Raw genomic sequence first — 17159 nt, 5'->3', positions numbered from 1 at the left:
TCCACTGCCTACAGCCTTGCGGCTTACATATCATAAATATCATGATGATATTTCAGTCGTATAATATATGCATTGTTATATAATCTTCAAGCAAATTTTTAGATTTAAGTACATATAGGTACATGCGTATCGAAAAAAATGTATTATTATCTTTAAATTTGAAAATAAGTTAATTCACCCCATATTCTTCACTTTAATATTAAATAAATAACAATAGTGACTACAGAAAATTAGATCTAATAAATGCAAACTTGCTACATTAAAGTTTTATTATATTTGATTTTGTTTATTAACCTAACCTAAACATATACAACACATGCGAGTTTGAAATCTTTTCAATATAAATTATTAAAATTAATTAATAGATATACCAAAATTAACTATTCGTTTTAATGTATAATAATTAATAACAATAATCAATATAGCTTTTGTAATAATTCTACGTTATTTTAAAATTATATAAATAGGTGTGTGCAAGATGTCTTGATAATAAATATGTAGTTCAATAGAAAAAAAATCAACCAGAAATAATTTTAAAAAAAAATTCTGTGAGGCAAATGTTAGTAATTGATCTAATTTGTGAACTAGATTTGTATATTATGTGGTGCAAATAATTAACTATAACCTATTATTATACCAAATGGGCAGTCAGCAGTCATCGTCTGCAATAATAAAACGACATATTTTTAATTGCACAGCATATGGCTTAAAGGTAAAACTGAAAGGTATCTACTAGTTTAAGTTTTAAAGTAGATAATAAAGCTAAATTTTGTTGTTCAAAAAATGAGCCCCCTCCCCACCAAAAAAAAAAAAATTAAAAGCTCTACCCAACATTATTGAACATTTTTCAAAGTATAAAATAAGTACTTATTTTGCAACAATACAAAGAAAGATTTAAGCTCCTCCCACTAAAATTCAATCAAATATCCGCCTATATTAGAGCTTATAATAATATGTATTCATAGTGAAGCTAATTATTTTTATACTTACAGTTTATACCTATATGGCTATATATCATTAAACAATAACACAAAATCACAATTAACACAATTTAAATGATAAATAGCAAACTATACATACAAAGATCAAGACAATAATAAAAAAAAATAGAACACATGCATAATATCATCTCTAATTAAAATTAACTTAACTTACATGTAATCTTATTGAAAAAAAATTAATGTGTACAAATTTCATATAAAATATTATGTGTAGAAAAAATTAAATAGACCGACTAAAATATTTATATTGTATTTTTTCTTTGTCTAGGAGACATTTTTTGCTGTAATGTTATCATCCGTCAGGTTACGATTAAAACACCAAATTTACATCGTTGGTATAGTTTAGATTTTATACAATCATATTAATCATTATCTTGTAATAATAATAAATTATTTTAGTGCTATTCTTTAAAATAATAAATCTTTCAATCGTTCATACACAATATTTATTTTCTAAAAACATAGATAATTTTAAAACAATTCAATGCAATTTTAGTTTAAAATAAACTAGAATGAGAAATCGCACTATTAAATGTGAAAAAACAAAAGATAACATGAACATGTGATTTTGGCAAATTTATAATCGGTGCTGGTAAGTGGTAACTAGTTGGTTATATCTAATATTGTTAGAAAGAAATGTATTATATTTTGAATAAAGATATGAATAATATATGAAATTTATATTGTTCCTACAATGATATGAGAATTTTAACCAAACATTTTAGTTTTAATATTAAAAAAAAATTTTAAATGTATAGTTATAGAGACTTATATTTTCATTAAATGATTATTTTATTTTATTTTACGGACTGAGCCCTTTTTTACATACTTAGATATTATAATACATTTAATATTTAAATTAATAATAAATAAGTACAAAATAGTACAATGACAACAATAATTAAAGAAAGAAAGAAAGGGGGAAAAAACATACAATTTAGATATCAACAAAATGAGAAGTTAGTGTCCGCATTGGCGTTAGTATATTCAAGACAAAATAAAATTATCAAAATATTTAGGATCTTTTTAAGTTACTTATAAATATTTTAAATATTTAATTTATTTTAGCTCTTTTCCCATTGATGTATTAGTATTAATTAATAGGTAACGTTTTATTTGTGAATTAAAAAGTTTAAAAATTTAATACCACTATAATACTAATTAGTACTTAAGTCTTTATAAGTTGTTCTTGTTCATGCAAAAATTAAAAATATCGAAAATACATAATTATTAATTAAGCATGGAGAGATCTCAAAAATATTCTGCCAACTTACAAATACGAAAAAAAAAGTATTTATTGTAGGCCTCAATCTCTTCCAAAATAATTTACCCTAGTCCTCGCTACACCCACGCGTTTACGCATTAACGAGTTTGAACATTTACGCGTTTGCACATTTACGCTTTTGCGCATTCCCGCATTTACGTGATTATGCGTTTGCGCATTTACTTTATTACACTTTTGCGCATTAATACGTTTGCGCGTTTGCGCATTTAAGCATTCACACGTTTGCGCATTAACTTTATTGCGCTTTTGCGCGTTAGCGCATTTACACGTTTGCGCATTCACGCATTTACGCATTCACGCGTTTGCGCTTCAACTTTATTGTGCTTTTACGCGTTAGTGCATTTACGCAGTTACGCATTTACGCTTTTACGCATTTACACGTTTGCACATTCACGCATTTACGCATTTGCGCGTTTGCGCATTAACTTTATTGCGCTTTTGCGCATTCACACATTTACGCGATTATGCATTTGCGCATTTACTTTATAACACTTTTGCGTATTCACACATTAACGCGTTTACGCGTTTGCGCCTTTACGCATTTGCACGTTTGAGCATTTATGCGTTTGCGCATTCACACATTTGCGCGTTTGCACATTCACGCATTTACGCGTTTACGCGTTTGCGCATTTACGCTTTTGCGCATTAACACGTTTGCGCTTTTCGCGTTAGCGCATTTACACGATTGCGCATTCTCGCATTTACGCGTTTACGCGTTTGCGCATTTACGCTTTTGCTCATTCACGCATTTACACGTTGGCGCATATACTTTATTACACTTTTGCGCATTTACACGATTGCGCATTCCCGCATTTACGCGTTTGCGCATTCACGCATTTACGCGTTTACGCGTTGGCGCATATACTTTATTACACTTTTGCGCATTTACACGTTTGCGCATTCCCGCATTTACGCATTTGCGCGTTTGCGCATTTACACGATTGCGCATTCTCGCATTTACGCGATTATGCGTTTGCGCATTCACGCATTTACGCAATTACAAATTTACACGTTTGCGCGTTTGCGCATTTACGCGAGTATGTGTTTACGCATTAACTTTATTGGCTTTTGCGCGTTAACGCATTTACATGTTTGCGCATTCATGCATTTACGCATTTGCGCGTTTGCGCATTTACGCGATTACGCGTATGCGCTTTAACGCTTGTGTGCGTTTACGTGTTTACGCATTTACACTTTGTGCTTGTTTAGCTTCTATAAACCTTCAAACTCACCTATACCTTTTGCTGAACTGATGTACTATATGAAGATACTTTAATATAATCCATAGTAAGTGTATTTACACCACCTCTACAATGATACTAGCTCCTTCACGAGAGGTATCTCTATACGGTGCCCTTATTATACCCTCTCCTATAGTAAAATATCTTAGTTTCACTTTAAATGAAACTTTATCGTGGATCCACCATCTTAGTATAATAAGAGCGCAATAAAACAACTTATATAGAATTTAATTTTTCCAAAACATTGCGTTAAGAAAATTAATAAATTCTCTCCATACATATCAAACCATACTCTCCACACAGACCTGAAATTAAAAACAATTCATAAGGAAGCTAAACTCTTTTATAAAAAATTCCACAACCATCATTCCGCCCACTCAAACCCTTTAATTAAAAATCTTTCCTCTCGCAATCCTATGCACTTAACAAAGTATACTTAATGAGGATAACTAAACAATAGTAAAATAATTAATAAATAAATAAAATTGTCAAAGCTTAATACTTTTTACACAATAGTGTAAAATAATCAGGTAAAATTGTATGCAATCGTGTACTTATACCTACCATATAAAGGTATTACTAATAAGGAACGTACGCAATCGTGTTTTATCCCCTTTGAGTAGATATACTAGCTATTTAACAAAGTACTGACGATTAGATTAGTAAAATCAAAAATAAACTACAAATTAGTAACAATAAATTCTACTAATTACGTAATGGGTTGGTTTATCATAAGGGAAATAAACATATAAGATTTTACGTTCCGGAATCCATGGAAATTAATGATACATACATGGCATGATGGCATCATGTCTCATGTAGGCTTATTAAAAGTTATCGAGAACATCTTCCGTGTGTATTGACTTCAGAACACATGAAGAATAAAGTACGACATTACATTGATAACTGTCTAAAGACTAAAATGCATTGTCTTTTCTAAACCTAGTGAGAGGTAAGACGATGATGAAGGTTTCCTCTTTAATATTTCGAAATTATAATAATAATATATTTTTTTCAATATTTGGTACCTACCTTACACATAGTCGCATAGATCATTTAAGTCTGTTAAAAAAAAATTAATTTTCGTGGTAATCGATGATTTTACCAAGTCCGTACGTCTTTACCTATGTTACAATTCTAAATCTGAGGAAGTTATATTAAACATTTATGCAATTATTTCCAAACTTATTCCAAACCTTGTCAGATAATTAGTGATTGTGGCAGTGGCGTATTTTTAATTTTTTTGTGGGGGGAGGGGGTCTTAATATTAAATAAAGTTTATAACATTATAATAAAATACATACGAGTTATGATTTAATAATAATATTATTTATATTATATTATATTTCATTATTATTATGAAAATAAATGTCAATTAATAGTTAAACCCAAGTTATTTTTAAAAATATTGTAATACAAACATTAAAAACACATAATATAAATTAGTATTATTTTTCTCGATACCACGTAGCAAGTTATTTATGATTATTTTTAATTTTTTTTTTGTAGGGGGGGCGTGACCCGGGGGCCCCCCCCCCCCCCCCACCGTAAATACGCCACTGGATTGGGGTATGTCTTTTACGTCTAGTATTTTTAAAAAGTTTTAAAAAAATAATCAATGAATTTGACTTTGGTCGTATCAGGTACACCCAGAGCTAACGGTCAAGTAGAAATAGTAAATAAATCTATTGTACCCATGCTGGTTAAGTTGTCGGAATTAACATGTAAAAGGGATCGAATAATAAACAAAAGGTAGAATACGCTATTAAAAATACAGTTTATGGGTCCACACTGAAATTAATAACGAAGTACTGGCGAATATTGGAAAATTACGTGACTGATAATCCGTGTTATATTAAGAGGACGTCGTACCCGCATATGTTGTCTCCGTCTTACAAATGCGTAACATGGCAAATAGTACTCTCAGAAGATCACGTTTAGCTCCTTCAGTTTGAAAATTAGAATGAATTGACCTCTTTTGAAATTTAAAAGTGAGATTATTATCTAGGACATCTCATGGGCTATTTATTATATTTTAATTTTAAAGCAAGTTATGAGTATTTTAAAATTGTAAATTGCTTACACGTCTTAAAACACACATAACTCGCTTTAAAATTAAAATATAATAAAAAGCCTATGAGATGCCCTAGATAATAATCTCACTTTTCAACTTCAAAAGAGGTCAATTCACTCTAATTTTCAATTTAAAGGAGTTAACCGTGATCTTCTGAACGTAATATTTGCTATGTTACGCATTTGTAAGACGGAGATAACATATGCGGGTACGACGTCCTCTTAAGGAGCTAAAGCAGCAAAGAGTTTAATTATATCCCAAAAAACGAATGCAATGCAATATGATGCAAGGCATAAAAAACCGGTAAGAGAGTAAATACTGATCTACGACATTCGACATTGGAGTTAGTGTTATCTACAGTAAATGCTGATACTTTTGATATGTTTAAGTCGTGTTTTTTTAGAATCCCTTAAACTGCGTTACTTTTTACTTATAACAGCAGCAATTTCGCAGGTTTTTTAAAAAAAAATCTAATCATTTTATGTGACATCCATTTTGTAGACGAAATTATTGAATTACAATTGGATACATTTTTCTATTTCCTTTATTAGATGTATCTGTAGCAACACTAGCAACTAAGATATAAAAATTTAATTACAAGTTCTTCTGATTTCGTCCAAAAAAATTTTGTAAGGATCTTAAAATCACAATCGAGAAAGTTAAAAGATATATATTTTTTATTTTTTATGGGTGATGTATGTCATGAAAAATTTTAATCTGCTAAATTTTCGATGTATTTTTGATTACAAAAAATTAATTTAAAATTTATTATTTACTAGAACTTTCAATTCGTTTATGTAAAACGTTATATGTATGCCGTTGTACATTTGATTTACCACTATGAGATATTAAAAAATCTTTCTTACATACTTTAAAATGACCATACAAATTGTTATTTTTTGATTTTTTAAGCTAAGTATATGAACGTAACACACTTGACGAAAAGTACAAAGGCGCTTTACCTTATTCGTCGGATTATGAGTAGTAAATGGTAATTTGTTGTTCGGAGTCACTCATTATTAATTATTATATACACATAGTCATACAGAACACCAATAAAAAGTAGACACCTACTGTATAATTGAAAGATACACGAAAAGATATTGATGAGTTGAACATGATATTAATCGAACGAATTATAACACAATACACTAATTACAAACTATAATTTATCACATCAGTATAAGCATTGAGTAACTGGGTATCTTGATAGGTACTTGGTTAAATATTATTTTCAAATTTCAAATAACTTATGTTAAATGTCATAGTATTATAGTGACTGACTAAATATTAAAAAAGTAGAACGTTGTTTTGTTCGACAACGAATGTAACCTTATATCATTGATTATAATTAGTAATATTAATATTTTATTTATAAGTTATAAACTTAAAACTGATGCTATTATTTCGAGTAGGTAATAATATCGTTTATACAATCGTAGAAAGAGATAAATTGATAATTTCCTTGTGTCCCGCATAAATTTTGATCAGGACGCGAGAAAAAAAAACCTAAAAATCGGGGCGGTTGGCAACCCGACAATTAAATAAATAGTAAATAAAAATGACAACCAAAGACCTACTGGCTACTTTATACGGAATATAATGTAAAGGCAATAAGGTGTATGATGAAACTTTACAGACAACTTAACAGATTACTGCCCTAGCCCTACAAACAAGGCAACAGTTGTCAGTAAGTCGCTAGTTGTCTAATCGATACAGTGCATCCAACTACTACTATACTCCGACCCACGTGTGACTAGCTCCAAGTAAACTTGGTAAACCACGTTTTCACTGTTGAGAGTTTTTACTTTTTACGTCCGATTACTCCGATTAGTGAGTAGTGACTACTGACTAGTGATTTGATCGGTTGGTGTATCTTCCGTTTGCATTTTTACTTTATTTGTATTTTTGAATATTTTCAAAATGAATGTTTCTAACGAAGAAAAAAAATCGGCCAATGCGGGAAATTCTGCAATACTTGTACATTCGTCCATTAATAAAAAAAGACGGGTGAGAATTTACAAATTATTTAATTTTTATTCAATTTGCAATTACTTAAAATGATGTAATTATTATTGTTTTAGGTATTTGAAAGTGGAGAAAAAAATATGATTATTAATCTTTATAAAAGTAAAATCATGGAAAACCAACACAATATAAAATTTGAGGATTTAATGAAATCTATCTCAAAAGAAATCAGAATTGAAGTTCATTCAATTACAGAGATTGTGAACGAGTACTTAGAGTCCAAAAAAATAGATTATGTGAAATCGCCAGACAGAAATAAAAGTTGTCTAACAATCAATAAAGTTGAAGTTTTCAATAAAATTGCAATTAGAAATAAAATACATGAATTTTGGTTAAAACGTGAAATACCTAAATTTCAGAAAGTTTTACGGATCATTAAAAAAGATCCAGACCTTCCTATGGTATCTCAATCGTCTTTTCATCAATTATTAAAAGAGTTGAATTTTAAATGCACCAAAAAGAATCAAGACAGGGCATTAACCGAAAGAAATGATATCGTGTTATGGCGACATAAATACATTACAGACATACGACGTTATCGCAACGAAGGTCGAACAATATACTATCTGGAAGAAATGTGGATGTATACTGGTGACTGTACTAGAGATACATTAATTTTGCAGCAATTATCTACAGAACTGAATAAGTCAACAGATAAAGTATACTTAGGAGCTGTCCATATATGTTCAACCGAAGGCTTTGTTGAGGATGGTCTAATGTATTTTAAACCGATTAAAAAGGCAAACGACTACCATAAAAGCATTAATAGTAACATCTTTTACAACTGGTTCTGTGGAGTTTTGCCTAAATTAAAAGACAATTGTATCATAGTTATGGAAGATGTTTCATATCACTCCCTTAAAAAGGAATCTATTCCCACAATGGGTTGGAAAAAGGAAAACATAATAAAATGGTTGAAGTCTAAAAATTGTGTTGTCGATAAATCATTTGTAAAATGTCAATTAATGAAAATGGTAAATGAAATCAAACCTCTATATGATAAAAATTTAATAGATGAAGAAGCAATAAAAACTAATAAAGTGGTCTTACGTTTACCTCCTCTCCATAATGAACTAAATCCTATTGAGTTAGCATGGTTGATGGTAAAAAATGACGTTAAAGAATACAATACTACGTGCGAGTTAGCTGATGTACAGAAGTTACTTGACGATGGTATTCAGCGCATAACATCCGACATGTGGACTAATTTTGTCAGCCATACCATAGAGAAGGAAGATAAATTGTATAAAATCGACTTTATGGTTGATGAAGTAATAGACTCGACATTGGATCAGATGCAAACAGAAGACACTTCTTCAGACTTTTCTGATTAATATATGACGTGTATACCTAATCATTTAATTTTAAAATTAGTTATTGTTTTTTTTTTTAATGTTGTAATAAATATTGTTGAATAGGTTTTGTATATTAATGTACTCAAAAAGAAATATGTTCCAAACAATCCAATCTGTAACTAGTTACTAGTTTCTAATATAAGAATGGCTTATGAGTTATAAAATGTCCAAATATAGCACTAAAAAAGTAAAAATATTTTAAATTTATTGATATATCTATGGAATAAAGTATAAATATATGATAAAACTGTACTGAAGTCTACAGTTTTTCATTTTTGAATTCCAAAAAAAAAGAGGCAAGTAAACATAATTTGTATTACAATTTTTGGGAAATGTATTATATTTTATAATTTTTATTCTAAAATGTAAAAATAATTAATAAACCACATTCCAACTGTTGATTGACTTTGATCTGTAATTTGTTAAAGTAATTCTTACATTGAGACTAATAACATTAATTAAAATATAATTATGAGTTCCTTAATATTATTATTGATTGTTGATTTTATCAATCTTAAATCAAAAAAGAAACTAATATTTTAAAATAATATGAACTCAAATTTCCAAAAACATAGATTTTTAAAATTAATCATTTAAAAGACTAAAAACCAGTAATAACATTCAGAATTATTTTATTAGTTTTAGAAAATATTAATTTTGAACATATTTAAAACACTTGAAAAACTTAACGTTTTTATCAATTAACAATTATAGTCAGGGCCATAACTGGAATTTTTTTATTTTTTTTGGTGGGGGGGGGGAATAAATAAAATAATATTTTCATTTTAATTAAAAAAAAAACTAACACTTATTTTAAAAAATCACATTTTACTATGTTAATACGTCATCATAATTATTTTAAAGTAAATTTATATTATATGCAATTATTAATTTAAAAAATATTTTATAGCACAAAATCTATTTGTCGGTTTTTTTCTTTGGTGAAACGATCAATAACTTCAGCTGGATCGGTATTAATTTGCCTATGAACACTCAAAAGAGCTAAACCTGTAAGTCATTCTTGGCCTGATGAGTTGCAACATAGTTATTAAATTATTAGGTATATAGGTACTCAAATGGCCACATGGTAGATTATTATAATTAAGTTATTTAGATAAATTAAATTTATTAGTTGTAAAATAGGTTAGGTTGAATCCTTAAAACCCCCCCCTCATATACAGCCTTGATTATAGTATTATATAATTACATTTTATTTGTTAGGATAATTACAAATAAAGTAAAATAAGAATTTAGTTTTTCTCAATAACTTATTTGAGGATATAACAATACAAATATCTAATTAATAATCTATAAGTTATTACTAATAAACTTATAAACAAATAAAGTTACAGTAAATAAGAACAAATATTCATAAGATGACAATATTTATTTATTTTTTAAAAATTGAGTTTAGTCTGGCCTTTTGCTCTTCCTCTAGCTCTGGTAGTAGCTCTAGATCCTCTGCTACCGCGACCTCTTTTTCCTCGAACATTTTGAATACTTGTACTTGCAGAAGAATCATTACTAATTTCTTCATTATCCGATTTAGCATATGAAATACTTGAGTCAGAATCAGAATCATTTTGAGTTCTAGATAATTGAGTTGTATGTTGCTGGGAAATTAATACTTCACGAACCTTAAATTAAAATAGTTATTTTAGACCTATACTAATCCATTAATATTTGTCAATAAGTTAATATCATACATCATTAACTTCATCTTTTGATTTTTGGGTGCGAGAACTATGATAACTCCTAATGTGCTCTATTATATTATTTTCATTTAAATCCTCTTGTTTTATAACATAATTTTTCATTTTCTTCATCTGATGTCTGTAAATAATTAAGTTTAGCTTAAAAACACAAATGGTTTATAACATGACTATAAGACAAAAAAAAAAAATTATAATACAAATGCTATTTGAACAAAAGTTCAAACTTAAAAATAAACCATATTTTTTTATAGACATATCTATAAACTTATAATAATTATCTTTCTGCATTTAAATTTTTTTAATACTTACGTTACAACTTTATTTATTGCATCAGGATGCAATTTATTTACAAGCCAATCAACTCCTTCAGCCATACCATCTACAGATAATAATTCTAATTGATTTTCCTCATTAGCAGTTCTAAAATATTGATCTACTATATGTTCAATATTATCCATCTAAATCAAAATTATTTTAAATATTAAATTTATTTATATTAATATTATTAGATCTGTAAGATTAATACTTCTTCATTGTCCATAATATTTGAAAGCACTTGGTCATCAATGCACTTAGTTTTTTTTTGAGCACTTTTCTTTTCCATTCTTAATAAAATCATATCATTAGAATTCGCAACACGGTCTTGAAATTCTTGACCAAATTGAATACCATTAAAATGTTGAGTTTCAAAAGTATATTCAACTCTAAGTCGTATTAATGGTAATTTTGGTTGTTTATGGTGATCTAGATATAATGATTAATAAATGGAATTATGATGGTTAATAGGTTATCTTAAAAAAGTAGATTTTTAGCTCGTTAAAAAAATTACATGTTATTCCAAATTTAACAATTGAAATTGTGTTTATTATGTAAAGTACCAAATTATTTTTACTACAAATATCAAAGATAACATAAAAGACATGAACAAATAATATTGAAGTTCTCATGCATTATGATGTGAGGAGGGAGTCACCAATATTCAAAATCAATCACTTAATCTACCAGACTTATTAATTTTCTCATGTTTATCTTTTGCTATTACTATTGCATACCACTGTAATAATTTACAAATATAATTTAAAAAGTATATCAAAATAAAAATTTATTGAGATCAATATCTTAGTAGCATTTTATATCATTCATTATGCATAAGCAGAGATATACATATATTTATTCATTTGAGACAATTTGCATTTAAAACAAATATATAATTAAGTTAAAAAGAACATACAATGTAAATGATTGTCTCCAAAAACTTAGGTTTGATGGAAGAAATAACAGTTTTTTTCTAGCAAAAAATACCAATTATTTTTAGAATCTAGGCTATACATAATCTAAGTTTAAATGAAAAATATATTACAAAAAAAGTTAATATTTTTAGTGACTTTTCAATTATTATATTTATAATTATTTATCATTTGATACATCATGAATTCATTATTTTAAACTATTTTTCATGACATACATAGGTATTATTTAGTTTCTACAAGCTAATAAATTATATGTTAAAAAAAATTATTGAGAAATCTATGTACTTATTTAATAGTAATACTTGGTAGTACTTAGTATACTTTAAAAATATACTTGCAACAATAGCTTAAATTGTTCTATTTTTTTTTTTTTTTTTTTATTAATAAAATAAATAAACTATAATATATACTATTAATAATATAATTTAGTTAAGTTTAATTTAAATAAACAATAAATAGATTTGAATTTTATAGAAGATTCCACTTCACGTTTTATAATATATGATTAATAGCATTTTATAAATTACATTATTATATACATATAATACATTTTTTTTAAATAGGATAACTACATGGGAGACAGTTTATATATAACAATAGAATGCAATAGTAATGTCAAAGATAAAAAAGTGGAAAATTAATTTGATGGGAAGTTATATTTTAAGTAATTAATTATGAGTGATAATGGGTTCATAACACAAAATTATTAATTTTAGTTTTTATTAATAAAAATAAAATAAATTAATAAGTAATTCAAACCTACCACTATATTTAAGACTCAAACTCAATAAGATATCTTCAATTTTTCTTCTTACAAAATCTTGAGTTTTTTTTGAATTACTAACATCTTCATCACATTCTGACAATTTTACCGTTTCAAAATGCATCAGCCTAACCGTTTTCAATTCAAGTGGTTCTATTTTGAAACGTTTACCGCTTATAGTTAACAGTCCAACATATTTAGTACCTGCTTCTCCTTCACACATAGATGTTGCTACAGTACTACCTAATAGTAAAATAGTAATTTTTTCAATACATTATGTACAGAAAATTATTTATACATTATTAATTTAAGCTGTTATAATTTTACAAATAGATTATTATTTCTATTACCTGGCTGGCAAATATAACCTGAACTTGAGTCCCCTCGAACAGGATCAATTAAACTTTCGTGTTCGTGTCCCCAAATGGTGAGCATTATATGACTTGGAATACATTTTTCAGATAAATATTTTGTACCTGGCCGGTTTACACGATTTTGATGGCACACAAATATATTAAACCAATCATCTACATCTTCTAATGGGCGATTCATAAATACTTTTTTATCCTTAAATAGTCGTTCCAATCTTTCATCTCGGATATGACTCAAACCATAAATAGCAATTTTATTTGAACCTTTTTTTAAAAGTATAGGATTTATTTTAAGCTCTTGAAGATTTGTTTGCTTGCCAAAGTAATTAATTAATCCCATGGAACTTAACAAATCCATACATGACATCTCTCTATAGCCTTGAAAAAGTTTTGGTTTACATGTCAATTATTTTTTAATTTATTAAGAACATAAAATATTAAAATATTTTACCACATGGATCATCATGATTGCCATGAATTGAAAAAACTGGAATTGAAACATTTAAATTTTGGTCTTCAAAATTGACAATGGGATGATTGCAATGTTTAAATACTTCAGCTTGGTCACAAACAAATTCCATATTTATAGGTCTATGTTATAAAAATAAAACCAGAAAGTTGTAAAATATTTTATTCATACCAGTCTTTATCTGAGGTAATATTAATTAATTAGTCAATTATTTTTTATCATGATCATAATACAACGCTTATAGACTTAAGTTTATTTTAAAGATCCTTGAAATATTTACTTGTCTCCCAAACAATAAGTACGCAAGAGAGAAATGCATCTTTCTAAAGATGCTACTGAAGGCTGGTTGACATGAAATAAATCACCAGCTAACAATATAAAATCAACTTTATTTTTGACTGCTAATTGTAATACTTCTTCAAATGTATTGAATGTGTCATCAGCTAAAACAACAATTTTAAATAAATGGGTATTATACAAACCTATTTTTTTCTTAAAATTAGGTAAAAAAAAGATCAGTCAAATGTTAAGTGAAATGGAAATATGCTAACAATTTTGATTAAAAAAATAAATATATTTTCTTAAGTATGTAAAAACGACATCAAATGTTTAGGTAATTTAGGTGTGTTACACAAAATTAACAAATCTCGTACCTATTTTCTAATAAAAAAATTATGATATTATACTAATTTTAGGTATATTAAATTTTATAATAAATATAATACAGTATTCTAATACACAATTATATTATAATAACGTATATGGCTAGTACAGGTTACACGTTATAGATAAGTAATATTTTTTCACCTCGAATTAAATTCTTTTCTTCGAAACCTAAATGTATATCTGTTGCTACAAGAATTTTGAAGTTTTCTGAATCGTCTTGATCAATTGTTTTAGAAGACATATTGAAATTCAAATTAGTAAATACTATAGTGTTATACGTAAATTGAGTGTAAATCAATTTAAAACTTTTAAATTTCTATTAAAAATTGAAATATTAAAACTAAACAATGAACAATTGAACAATTTACATTATTCTATTCACTATTTAGCTATTTAGGTACTCTACATGACTACAGTACTACACCTACAGTATCTACAGTCTACAGAGTACACAGTAATAAACCCGGGAAACACCAAGAACCGCTGATTCCACTGATTCCATTCCATCAGTGATAACAACAGTGTTGTCCCAAACACAACGAGTGAAATATATTTTTGTATACGCTGGCAACATATTATAGATCTATTAAAGTATTAAAAATAACTAATAAATAAATCTACACTAAATAACGACAATTTAGTATAGATTACTAGATTAGTATATTTTATTTTTTTTATTAATTTACTACAATAATATTAAAAAAAAAAAATGGTCCGTCATAAGAGTTTATAACAACGAGTATTCATATTTCATATTAGGTTTATGGCATTGGTTATAATTTATAGAATAGAATAATTAATTCTAGAATCAATGATTTATGGTAGCTGATAGGTAAACCTTTATTCATAGCAATATTATGTAACTATGTGAATGTTGCGATAAAAGTCCGAGTATCGGTAAACCTAGGACACACATATTAGTTTGGTCAAACCACGAATAATTTTTGTATTTCGGACTTTTAGAAACTTTCGAAATATATCAAAAACATGCCATTGCTATTGTATGACATACATGAAAGTTTAATGTTCTTACAAATAATAATTTTGAGTAAAAGAAAAATAATTAACATCGTTAATATACGTATAATTTCTTTTAAATTTGAACTATAAATATCTAAAAAAAAATAACTGTGTATATAATATACCTTTTAGATTTTTTAGTTCCAGTAAAAATTACTCACGAGAAACCTTAGATAAAGATTTTATTTATTTATAAATTTTGTAAAAAACATGAACTTCAAATATAAATATAAAAAAATTGTGTCTATTTATTTTTATAATGTTTATTCAGACATAAGGATAAGTTATGTAAGATATTTTATTTAAAATTCAAGTATTTGAACCCAGCGAACTATTTTTTTTCATCTTTTTAAGTAAAAAAAATATAAATATTGAAAAATTCAAATGACTATTAATTGCTCAAAATATTTTGAAAATATTATTATGTATAAGAAATACTGTCATAAAAAAATGGCCAAAATTTGAAGTATCTACGATTATTCGTTTTTGAATTAAAACAAAATATAAAAATCGTTTGAAAAGAAATAGTTATTTTTGAGTGAAAAATAAATATTTAATTTTGAATTTTAGTTATAAAAAAAATCAAGTTTTTCCGGAAAACTTTTTATTTTTATTATGAGTAAAAACTAATAAAGATTCTTATGTTAAATTTTCAAATTCTACTAATTCTAGGCATAAAAAGACATAATTTTTTAGAATTTCTAACTAAAAATAATTCGTTTATTTTATAGATTTAGTCAAATTTAGTCAAAATTGTATAAAATGTATAAAAAAATATTATGACTATACATTTTTTTTAATTGTAAATTAATAAATAAAAAACTGACGAGGAACCTCATGTTAAATTTTTAGGCATAATTGTCTATCGATAATTTTTTCAGCTTTTTTTAAAAAGAAAAAATTTAAAATTTAAATTGTCTAAAAATAATGAAAATATTTTGAAAATTTTACAATGTACAAGATATTATAATGTAGGTGGTTAGTAAAAATTTTATATTTTATGATTATTATTTTTAAGTAATAATAAAATAAATAAATATATTTACCTAATGTCATAGTTTGAAATTGCACACCATAAAATTACTCGATTATTGCTGTGTAAAATTCGTTGATGAAGTAGGCCAGGATTTTCTTCAGACCAATAACGACTATTTAGCTTATTCACAAAACCATCAAGATAGAAATGAACTTCATCAGACATCCAAACATTATGAATAAAGTTTTCGATCACATCCATTCAGATTAGTATTTCTTGACAAAAAGTTGTGCGGCTATAGAGATCTGCAGGTTTTAATTCTTGAACCACTTTATATAAGTGAAAGTTCAGGTCGCTGAATAAAATCTGACGTAGACTTCTACAGGATAAATTTAACGATAACACATGTTTTCGTGCAAAACGTCTTGGGCTCTTTATGCGAGTAGCCTTTATGACAACAGCGATGTTTTCAAGTGTGCGAGTGGCTTTATTTTGTGCTGGTTTATTTTTAAATGCTATACCCGTATCTTCAAATTTGGTTATCCAGCCTTATTAACAGCCTTAGCCGATGGTACCGAATCATGGCGTTTAAGATTAAAACGAAGATAGATTTAACTCTGTGTAGCTACGTAAGTACGTAACTCATTATTTTTGTAAAACGATTTTATTTTATAAGCATATTGTTCACCATTCCAGTGTTTCATCTTCCATGTTTACTAAAATGGCATGTTGTCTTTAAACTAGGTAATAATATTTAGTGAGAATTTTATCTTAATTACAACTGAGAAAATCTATTTTTAAAATCGGTCATTTCAGTGCCCCATCCTGTATATCAGGGATGACGAACCTATATCACGCCAGTTTAAATATAATTCATAATTTTTACTTCTCTTTTCTAAGAAATTATAATCCTAGGATTGATCGTTAGTTGGAAAAATGCAGTAA

The 17159-nt window shown here is 27.1% G+C and overlaps 2 protein-coding genes across 2 annotated transcripts; one reads left to right on the top strand and one right to left on the bottom strand.

The window, feature by feature from the left end:
* The first annotated feature begins 7359 nt into the window (after positions 1 to 7359).
* On the top strand, positions 7360 to 9197 carry LOC112604215. Its single transcript, XM_025353146.1, has 2 exons — positions 7360 to 7611; positions 7686 to 9197. Exons 1-2 carry the CDS (start codon positions 7525 to 7527, stop codon positions 8961 to 8963), a joined length of 1365 nt encoding a protein of 454 aa, XP_025208931.1. The 5' UTR covers positions 7360 to 7524; the 3' UTR covers positions 8964 to 9197.
* Positions 9198 to 10284: 1087 nt separating this feature from the next.
* Positions 10285 to 14656, bottom strand: LOC112604165 (double-strand break repair protein MRE11). The gene is made up of 9 exons (XM_025353069.1): positions 14360 to 14656; positions 13833 to 13995; positions 13535 to 13674; positions 13063 to 13461; positions 12713 to 12955; positions 11226 to 11443; positions 11009 to 11157; positions 10691 to 10817; positions 10285 to 10621 (listed from the first exon to the last, which is right to left on the bottom strand). The coding sequence occupies exons 1-9, from the start codon at positions 14457 to 14459 to the stop codon at positions 10382 to 10384; spliced, it is 1779 nt and encodes a 592-aa protein (XP_025208854.1). The 5' UTR covers positions 14460 to 14656; the 3' UTR covers positions 10285 to 10381.
* Between the last annotated feature and the right edge of the window lie 2503 nt (positions 14657 to 17159).

This window comes from Melanaphis sacchari, unplaced genomic scaffold (assembly GCF_002803265.2).
Source record: "Melanaphis sacchari strain LSU unplaced genomic scaffold, SCAv2.0 Contig11_pilon_pilon, whole genome shotgun sequence".
NCBI lineage: Eukaryota > Metazoa > Arthropoda > Insecta > Hemiptera > Aphididae > Melanaphis > Melanaphis sacchari.
This window is presented reverse-complemented; position numbering and strand designations above follow the sequence as displayed.

Excerpts from the sequence above, each read along its gene's own strand:
- LOC112604215 (XM_025353146.1), top strand. The coding sequence starts at position 7,525 with ATGAATGTTTCTAACGAAGAAAAAAAATCGGCCAATGCGGGAAATTCT. Across the intron at positions 7,612-7,685 it reads CCATTAATAAAAAAAGACGG|GTATTTGAAAGTGGAGAAAA; the intron begins GTGAGAATTTAC and ends TTATTGTTTTAG.
- LOC112604165 (XM_025353069.1), bottom strand. The coding sequence starts at position 14,459 with ATGTCTTCTAAAACAATTGATCAAGACGATTCAGAAAACTTCAAAATT. Across the intron at positions 12,956-13,062 it reads AGGTTATATTTGCCAGCCAG|GTAGTACTGTAGCAACATCT; the intron begins GTAATAGAAATA and ends TTTTACTATTAG. Across the intron at positions 10,622-10,690 it reads CAAAAGATGAAGTTAATGAT|GTTCGTGAAGTATTAATTTC; the intron begins GTATGATATTAA and ends TTTTAATTTAAG.